Source organism: Elgaria multicarinata, chromosome 12 (genome assembly GCF_023053635.1).
Source record: "Elgaria multicarinata webbii isolate HBS135686 ecotype San Diego chromosome 12, rElgMul1.1.pri, whole genome shotgun sequence".
Taxonomy (NCBI): domain Eukaryota; kingdom Metazoa; phylum Chordata; class Lepidosauria; order Squamata; family Anguidae; genus Elgaria; species Elgaria multicarinata.
The window spans coordinates 29,593,353-29,603,338 of record NC_086182.1 but is presented as its reverse complement, the minus strand read 5'-3'; the positions used below and the strand labels follow the sequence as shown (position 1 = coordinate 29,603,338).

Genomic DNA, 9,986 nt, shown 5'->3' with positions numbered 1-9,986 from the left:
ACCAAACAGACACGTGGGATTTTTGTGGTAGTTTAAAAACAAAACAATCAAAATTTATTTTCAAAAGTACACAAGCTTTGTTTCAAATAAACCATTTAAAAACCTTTTTGAAACCTTTCATACAATCCTTTCACTCATTCACATACGCGCTTTCCTTTTTCTCACACAATCACTCTTGAACTTTCTTTATTATCAGTATTGATTAATATACATCCACTACGTGCACACCACACTCTAAAGACACCACTCTCTACACTGACCCTCAAATTTCCCAGAACTTAAGTACCCTAAACACAGAGAGCACTAAAGACTCTAAGAGTACCTAACAAGTCCCCCACAATCCCCTCCGTCCTTCCCTTATATATCACTCCTCCCCCTCCCAAGACATTTTAACTCCGCCCACTCAGGCCAACATTCTAAAAACCACAGACTTACAAACTGCAGACATACATTTGGGAACTGACTTGTGGGGTGTAACGCCACATCCTCTTCTGACAAATCCATCTCTTCTCCTCCTCCCTTCTTTTCATCCTTGCCTCACCATTGCTTCTATTCACATTCTCACTCCACTATGAAAAGTGATGTCTCTTCGAAGCAAATCATGACTCCCTACCTGGATTCTGGCCCGATCCTGATCCCTCTGGACAGAACCAGCCTTCCATGCACAAGCCCTCCGGCGAAGTTTGGCCTCGGAGAGAACAGAACCAGCCAGCCACACACAGACGGCAATCTTCTGCTGACCTACCTCCGCGGTGAGCTAAAAAGGAGCCTACGAAAGGAAATGTGTGTGTTTAACAGGATGGCCACCGTTCCTATTTCGAGCCACCACCATCTGCTGGACTAATCCATCTCAGGGACAAAGAAAACAAGCACGTCAGGAACCAAGGTTCTAGTCTGCAGTCTTCTCCCTGACATTCTAGTTTTCTTTAGGAAGGGAGAGTTTTCACTGCAGGGTTAGTTTCAATGTGCTAGTGTGGCAAAGTGGCCATCAAAAGGTAGGTAGCCCCAAGGAGAAGAACTGTATGTTGAAATGATCTATAGTAATGATAGATAATAGTAGAACTAATAAAAATAAATAAATAAGGATCAACACTCAGAGAACTGAGCTTGCTCTTAGTGTAGAGGCGGCGGCTGGGGTATGGCTCTGAAACCTATCTGCATGCATAGCATGCACTCTATAAAATCATGGTGAGCTCATGTGCACCCATGCACATGTGTGTGCATGCATGCGCACCTATGTTGATTTTGGTATCAGCAAAGCACTGGGGTGACTAAACTACTTAGGGCCAAATCCTACGCATGTTAAGACAGAAAAAGTCCTACATTTCCCAGCATTCCCCAGCCATCCATGGGAGCTGTAGGGCTTTCCTCTGTCTAAACAGGCATAGGATGATACCCTTAGGCATCTAAGCTCCTATTAGACCTACCTGAAGGGCATAGAAATGGAGAAGAGCTTCCCTGGGGACAGAAGTGTCCTCGAGGACAAATATCTCCCAGCGCCCCATCGGTTGGGTTGGCTCGTGTGGAGCTTCCAGTGCAGTAGAAGCCGGCATCACAAGGCCCAGATGGAGAAGCCAGTTCTGAAGATGCACAGTAAAAACCTAAAGAAGAAAGGAGGAAACACAGGCTCAGGACCGCTGCCTTCCTGAATCTCCTCATCACTACCTATATAGAACCATAGAATAGTAGAGTTGGAAGGTGCCTCTACGGCCATCGAGTCCAACCCCTTGCTCAATGCAGGAACCCACCTTCAAGCATCCCTGACAGATGGTTGTCCAGCTGCCTCTGCATCCCTGCATGGCCAATATGAGCCACCATGGGCTACATACACAGGGAGAGAGGTTAGAAGCAGTGTCCGCAGTGACCTCTAATGGTGCCTGCAAAGTTGTCCGCTCCCTGCCTCCTTCAAAAATGCATTTAAATTTTTTTAAAAAATACCCTTCAAAAATATGAGGGTGCTAGTTTCTCCTTCCTGTTCTAGAACCTGCCACTGTGCAGCTGTTCAGAAGGCACCAAGAGAAGCAGAGAGTTACTTCCTGGCCTCACCTGCTCTTCCCCCATCCACACAGACCTTTCCCTTTTGCTCTTTTTATCTCTTCCCTCCCAGCCTCTGGCCTTGCTATTCCTCCCCACCCAAAGCGATTCCTCACTATTTCTCTCCCTTCCCACCTCCTCGCCTTCTTCCTGTCCCTTCCTATGCTGGCCACTCACAGCTTTGCATTGGCCATAGGCCCAGGGTCGTACACGTGTGGGTTATGAAGGGATCAGAAACCTTGAAATCAAGCCCATTTCGGGGAACAGCTCGATTGTGTAGATCCTGCCCTGGAAGAGGCGGAGGAAGAGGTGGAGAAGGAGGCGGCTCGGGAATCCGGCCGCATCCTTGCCGCCGCTGCTGCCACCCACCTCCCCGCTGGCTTCCTGCTGCCAGCGAAAGAGCCACCCGGGGCGGAGAGCTTCTTCCGCTCTTCGCCCCGCCTTCTTCCGCCGAGTGGCTCTTTCACCGGCAGCAGGAGGCCGGCGGGGAGGTGGGCGGCGGCGGCGGCGGCAAGGACGCGGCCGGATTCCCCAGCCGCCACCTCCTCCGCCTCTTCCTCCACCTCTTCCAGGGCAGGATCTACACAATCACTTTCGGGGCGCACTGCAGGCGCATGCAAGCGCCTTCAGTGCGCTGTGTAGATCTCCCCCCTGGTCTACATAACAGAACATGAGGAGCCAAGATTGCAGACCAAAGATCTGCTGTGCAAGTTTGCAAGGAATAAATTTACCTGGACTGCAAGGCAAAGGAACCGAAGAACCCTCCGGACAAAATGTCCCAGCTGGGCACCTTCGGAGTAAACCAGGTTCTCCAGCAGCAGATCCTGCTAAGGGAATGGAAAAGCCAGTGCCTGACCGGGGTTAGGAGTACTTAGTGCTACAAAGGTCAAAATTCTGCACCAAGAGAACTGAATCCCATAAACCATATAATTTATGCACATTGTTTTTATACTGTTTTTCTGTCTTTGATGGTTTTTAAAATTTGTATACTTTTTAATGTTTACCGTTTTTATTTATTTATTTATTTATTTATTTATTTATTTATTACATTTCTATACCACCCAATAGCTGGAGCTCTCTGGGCGGTTTAACTGTTGTAAACCGCCCAGAAGGTGTGTACTGTGGCATTGGTTCTGCTAACTTCCACCCAGAGAGCTTCGGCTGTGGGGCGGTATATAAATGTAATTAAAAAATTAAAAAATTAAATACTATATTTCTCTAGCACTGATTATTCTGCTTTTTTTTCATTTTGCAAGTTAAAACTTTTAATGTAAAAAATAAATAAACGATGCCCCCTACAAAAATGACTCCTTTGAATTTCCTTTGGCTCGACTTAGTGCAACCTTCCCCAACCTGGCGCCCAGCAAGCTGGGGATTATGGGAATTGTAATCCAATATGACTGGAGGGAACGTTGCATTTGTGCCACATTTCACTTTTCTTTTTCTTTTTTTGGGGGGGCATGGTCTCAAAACCCTCCCCTCCCAGTGATACCATTGTGCAATCAAGTGTTCTTTTCAATACCAGAGTCGTTTCCTGGGAAAACCGGCTTGCCTGACCTGGAGCCAGGGGGGCAGTACCAGCCGGGCATGCATGTTCCATCTGGGCTCATCAAGCCTGGCTTGGAGCAAAACTTTCCAGGTGGGCATGGTTGGCATTCGGAGACAGTCTTTAAGTTTGGAATCTCACTGTATGTCCCCCATGGACATGGGAACTGAGTGGCAAACTTCGTATTCCGTGGGCAGTAGTGTCCTAGAATGGAAAGGAGATTGGTATTCATGGCTACTTTAGTGGATTGGTTGCTGTTGTTGTTGTTGTTATTATTATTATTAGTTCTTACCCACCTTTCCCTCTGGATCGAGGCAGAGAACAACATCAAATACCTGGAGCATAATAGAACTTCAAGAAGCATGGTAGCCTGTGATCACTGCCATTAAAAGGGAAGCTGGAGGGATAATTGTACAGTTAAACTCACCTGCTGGACAGTTTGTGAAGTTAGCAGAACCAATGCCACAGTACACACCTTCTGGGCATTCCAGACACTGGGCCAAGCCCCAGAAGGGGCCGTAGCTTCCTGCAGGGCATGGCTGAGGTCTGTCGCTCCCCATCACACAGTGATAGCCAGGTGGGCACTGGCCTCCTCTGCTTGTCGTCTGCAAATATAAGTGCACACCATGATTGCAGAAGATGTTGGTGTCATGGAACCAAAGAGGATCAACGAATTTATGAAAGATCCTCTGTGGTCCAATGTCTAACATGTGCCAACTTTGATTATCAGAATCCTGGACTGAACTACTAGAATAGCTCTGAAAAGTCACTGGGTAGCTGTGGGCCAGTTGTTATCTCTCAACCGAAAAGACATAACTGTTGGTTGTGAGAATGGCTCTGAGCTCCTGATGAAAAACGAGTGATCTCTATCTATCTATCTATCTATCTATCTATCTATCTATCTTCACTTCCTAATTCTTCAGATTCCATTCTGTCTGTGATTTACTGTTTGAAAAGGCATGTAAACAATTATCAGAGTCCAGCATAAAAACAACGTGGAGAGCAAAAGCCATTCAAGGAGTTAAGCGTAACATGTATGGGATGGTGACCACTAGCTTCAGGGCATTTTATGGAGGATTGGGAAGGGCCCCTGAGGACCTGTATTGGTAGTTTCAGAAGAGGAACAATTAGGAAGAAATTCAAACAGCCAGATGGATTTTTTTTATTTATTTTTTTGCTTTTTTGGAGTGTGTGTCTGATACAGTTCTCCTTTAGCATCATTAAATCTTGGCTTAGGGCTGATGTGGACTTGACAGTATAAATAACAAAGAAACAGATAGAAAGTGGCTTCCAACTAGCCATGAGGCCACCTGATGCTCTCTGAGATAAACTGGGTGGGAGCCAAAGATAAAGGGGAAAAGTCAGTATTAAATAATAGTTCTGCTCTGCTTTCCTTGTTCCCTCTCTCTAACATTCTCAAAACATATTGACATGGCTTACCAGTACAGGTCTTGGAGAAACAGCTCCTCCACTGCAGTAGAACCCAGGAGCACAGAGACCAGAAGGAGATGCAAGCCCTGTGCCATCACAAAAATATCCTGGAAGGGAACAGAAATGCCACAGAGCTTCTAAGACACATCGCTGATGAATCCTATATCCTGCCTCTCTAGAGGGCAGGAACAGATCTATGGAGCTTAAGTTACAGGAGGGTAGATTATGTTTGGACACTAGGAGAAACTTCTTGACACTAAGTATATTTTGAAAATGGAACCAATTAGTTAGATGAACAGGTAGGAAGGTGGGTTTTCCATCACTGGAGGTCTTCAAGCAAAAGCTGGAGGGCCATCTGTTTGAGATGCTCTAGTTCTAGATTGCCTTCATCAATCAGTTGAACTTAGCAGCAATCAAGGTCCCCTCCAATTCTATCATCCTATGATGTCAAGGATCCTAATGTAGGGGGAATGGAGAGGAAAGAGCAATGAACATGAAATTCATTGCCAAAGGAGACCATTGGTCCAACCATCCCAGTGCTGTCTCCTCTGGCTAATTGTACCTCACTCAGGTCTCAAGCAGAGAGGACTTTTTGAACACTTGCTACCTGGAAGCCCTTTTTAACTGGAAATACCAGGGATTCAACACGGGATGTAGGAGAATTTCGGTTTTATTTGTGAAACATGTGAGCATGCCTCATTCAAAGGCCCAAACATGAGCACATGTCCACCAAAAATATTAGCAAATTGTTGAACATCTGCTTGCGTTCGTCTCATTCCTGGTTCCTGGTTCGATTTGTGCATATTTTGTAATTTGCACTAATTTCCTCAGCAGACTGAAACAGCCCAGTTTTGGACTATGGATGAAATTCGGGCAAATTAGAAAGAACTTTTGTGCAAATTTGGAGGAGATTTGCTCATATCTCTCATTTGACTGCTGCTCGATTTGCACAAGTTTCCCATCCATGGAGAGTGAGCAGCAATCGCAAAGGCGAATGGGACTTGGGCACAAGGGAAGTGGCAAGATGATGTTTGGAGAAACCTGGTGATCTCACCCATGCTTACCTGGGACTTTCTGCATGCCAAACAGTACTCTGTGGTCCCTTCCCCTGTGGATAAAGTTATAGGTTCCTGCTGGTCCCTTTCCTAGGGTGGCCACTTCTATATTGCCAAAAAAGAGGCCAAAACAACACACCAACTTATATAGGGAAAGGGAAAGGAACCTCTCGTGAAAGCACTGTCATTACTGACTCTTGGAGGGACGCCAGCTTTCGTTGACATTTTCATGGCAGGCCTTATAGCGGGGTGGTTTGCCGTTGCCTTCCCCGGCCATTATTACCTTTTCCCCAGCTAACTGGGTACTCATTTTTCCGACCTTGGGAGGATGGAAGGCTGAGTTGACCCGAGCCGGCTGCCTGAAACCAGCTTCCGCTGGGATCGAACTCAGGCCGTGGGGCGAGTTTCAGCTGCAGAAACTGCTGCTTTACCGCTCTGCGCCACACGACGCTCACAACTTATATAACATATGAAAATTTATCTGTATAAGTTTAGAAATAACAAGTATACTTTCAATAGAAATACCGTGGATCTCACCATAGTTGAGAAGATGCACCTGGTGCTCTGTGTGCTTGCTCAGACTGCTGCCCAGGTGCTAATTGTTGATGGGCAATTTCTGCTGCTCTCCCTCCTAATGATCCTTTGACTTTGATATAAACTCTTGGACAGCCCATCAAATAGAGGACACCTTCAAATAGTCCTCTGCCAGTTCTCCAAAATAGAGGACTGTCCTCTGAAAAATAGGACATCTGGCCACCCTTCTTCCCCAACTTTGTGTTGACCCTTTTCGCCATATTTTAAACCCACCAATATTTAAAATCCGCTAGGATTCTAATTCACCACCTTTTGTGCCATACCTGCACGACACAGGAGGCAGTCTTCAGTCTTGGTGTTTCCTGAAGAGTTGCTGTAGAAACCACGGGGACAAGGTTGGGGCAAGGCAGAGCCTTTGGGGCAGTAATGGCCTTTTGGGCAAACGTTTCCAGCCAGATGGTCCATAGGTGTTGGGGTGGAAGCCCCTGTGATGCAGTAATACCCTGCCGAGCAAGGGCCTGTGACACGAGACTGACCTGGCAGGGCACAGTAATGGCCTGGAAGATGCAATGGAACCCATTGTTGTTATTGAATTAATAAAATTATATTAAAAAAGAAAGAAACAGTACGAAACAGAAAAGAGTTACAGCAGGTAAAGGAGTCTAGCAATAACCAGATTTGCTTTCTTCCATGAAGTGTGGCCATTCAGTCAATATCCAAAACATAAGAAGAGCCCAGATCAATAGGACTGAGGGTCCAACTAGTCCAGCATTCTGTTGACCAGGAACCCACAAGCAGGACACGGGTGCAACAGCACCACTCTGCCGCCAAGATCATCTTCTTGGCCCGCCGCTCTGACCATGTCACTCCACTTCTGAAATCTCTTCATTGGCTTCCAATTCACTCCAGAATCCAATATAAACTTCTCCTGTTGACCTTCAAAGCTTTTCACGGTCTAGCTCCTGCCTTTCTCTCCTCTCTCATCTCACACTATTGCCCCGCTCGTGCTCTTTGCTCCTCTGATGCCATGCTTCTCGCCTGCCTAAGGACCTCCACTTCCCTTACTCGGCTTCGTCCTTTTTCTTCCGCTGCCCCTTATGTCTGGAACGCTCTTCCAGAACACTTGAGAACTACAAACTCAATCACAGCTTTTAAAACTCAGCTAAAAACTTTTCTTTTCCCTATAGCTTTTAAATATTGAGTTTGTTCTGACTCTATACTGTTAGCTTCACCCTACCTGGTGCCTGTTTGCATTCTCTTTCCCTCCTTATTGTTTACTACAACTTTATTAGATTGTAAGCCTATGCGGCAGGGTCTTGCTATTTACTGTGTAATCTGTACAGCACCATGTACATTGATGGTGCTATATAAATAAATAATAATAATAAATAATAATCCACAACATTAAAGAGTCACAAGTCTGACATTAACAAACATCTTAACAATCCCACATCAAAAATTGGGATGGTTGAGGAATCTTTTTTGAGCCAAGGGCTGGATTGCTACCTTGAGAAATCTTCCAAGGGCCATATGGCAGCAGTAGGCATGAACAGACCCCAAAGGGGATGTGCTCATCCCACACACTCACATGTACCATATTCATGCACACACACCACCACACACACACACACACAAATGCACACACAGCCACAGTAGCTACCTCTTTGCTGCTGCCTTCTTCTTAGCTTTCTCTACTAGTAGTACCAGTTCAGAGTATTCTCTGCTTCAATATTTTGATCAGCAGCCTTTCTTTCAGGGGGAGGGGTGAATTTTTATTTTTATTTTAAATTAAACACCCCCCGTAGATTTCCCCCTTACAATGGCACATGCACCAGCTCTGTTCTAATGATAGCAACATGATATACCAACTTCACCTAATGGATGGACAATGTTAGCATCATTTTAATCCAATGAGCCTAAATATTGAAAAGAAAAAAAGCAACTGGTTTACAAAATGGCAGTGGGCCACCGCAAGTGGAGAGGACAGCCTTATCCTTGGAGCTCACTTGTGTGTGCTCCTCCTGCCCGCTCCCATGCAAGATCTCCTGAGTTCTGATACTCACCTGAATCACATGGCATGCAGAGAGATACATTGGTGCTTCCTGTGTTGGGGTTAAAAGCCCCTTGGGGGCATGGAAACTGGGTTCCGGACACAGTACCAGGAGGGCAGTAGTGGCCAACTGGGCATTTGCTCCCAACTAAGGAGGAGGAATTCTTGGGGCAGAAGTACCTGCAGCCAGAAAAGGAAAGCACAAGAAAAGGGTTCTGTCCCACTCCACTGCCTGCTCTTGTTAACGTAGTTCTTTCCTCTGTCCCACTCCACTGCCTTCTCTTGTTAACATAGTTCTTTCCTCTGTCCTACTCCACTGGCTGCTGTTGCTAACATAGTTCTTTTCTCTGTCCCACTCCACTGGCTGCTCTTGTTAATGTAATTCTTTCCTCTGTCCCCCTCAACTGCCTGCTATTGTTAACATAGTTCTTTCCTCTATCCTACTCCACCGGCTGCTGTTGTTAACATAGTTCTTTCCTCTGTCCCACTCCACTGCCTTCTCTTGTTAACATAGTTCTTTCCTCTGTCCTACTCCACTGGCTTCTGTTGCTAATGTAGTTCTTTCCTCTGTCCCACTCCACTGGCTGCTGTTGTTAACGTAGTTCTTTCTTCTCCTTTCCCTCGTTCCCTTTCTCTTCTCTTCTTCTCCCTTTGCACTACATTTAGCAATGACCATTCACTTACCCTCCAGGGCAGGGGAGGCAGCTGGCTTGCCTCTGTGAAGGATTATATGACCCTGCCGGGCAAGCCAGTGGAGTAGCTGCACCTCGGGGGCAAAAATAACCTGAAAGAGAAGAGAAGAAGCCAAAGATTAAAAGCAGCGGGAGATTCGCAAGGTGCAGACAAGAAAGCACACTAGCAAAGGTAAAGGCATCTCCCTGGCTCTCTCTGGTGTGCTTCCAGAGAGGCAGCTCCTTGTGCTGTGTTGTGCAGCTATTCCCTCTTTCCCTCTTTAATGAAAAGAGACTGAAGGTGCAGTGGGAAAACAGAGGAAGGTTACAAATGGAGCATCTAGATGCCTTGTAGAGTTTTGTGAATGAGGCTGGTCAATTGCAGAACAAAATCCCAGTCTGGGAGTTGAAAGGTTGTCACACAGAGGAGGGCCAGGATCTCTTCTCAATCATCCCAGAGTGCAGGACACGGAATAAGGGACTCAAGTAACAGGAAGCCAGATTCTGACTGGATGTCAGGAAAAACTTCCTGACTGTTAGAGCAGTAAGGCAATGGAACCAATTCCCTAGGGAGGTGGTGGGCTCTCCCACACTAGAGGCCTTCAAGAGGCAGCTGGACAAGCATCTGTCGGGGATGCTTTAGGGTGGATTCCTGCATTGAGAAG

The 9,986-nt window shown here is 46.3% G+C and overlaps 1 protein-coding gene across 1 annotated transcript in view; it reads right to left on the bottom strand.

Moving 5' to 3' along the window:
- Nucleotides 1-3,536: 3,536 nt before the first annotated feature.
- The window catches only part of LOC134407642 (zonadhesin-like), a 32,279-nt gene continuing 25,829 nt past the window's right edge, over nucleotides 3,537-9,986 (bottom strand). Inside the window, exons 22-27 of the mRNA XM_063139511.1 lie at nucleotides 9,335-9,434; nucleotides 8,664-8,830; nucleotides 6,924-7,157; nucleotides 5,021-5,118; nucleotides 4,008-4,185; nucleotides 3,537-3,784 (exon numbers count right to left, since the gene is read on the bottom strand). Coding sequence (XP_062995581.1) covers nucleotides 3,537-3,784; nucleotides 4,008-4,185; nucleotides 5,021-5,118; nucleotides 6,924-7,157; nucleotides 8,664-8,830; nucleotides 9,335-9,434 — 1,025 coding nt within the window. The remainder of the gene's footprint in view (nucleotides 3,785-4,007; nucleotides 4,186-5,020; nucleotides 5,119-6,923; nucleotides 7,158-8,663; nucleotides 8,831-9,334; nucleotides 9,435-9,986) is intronic.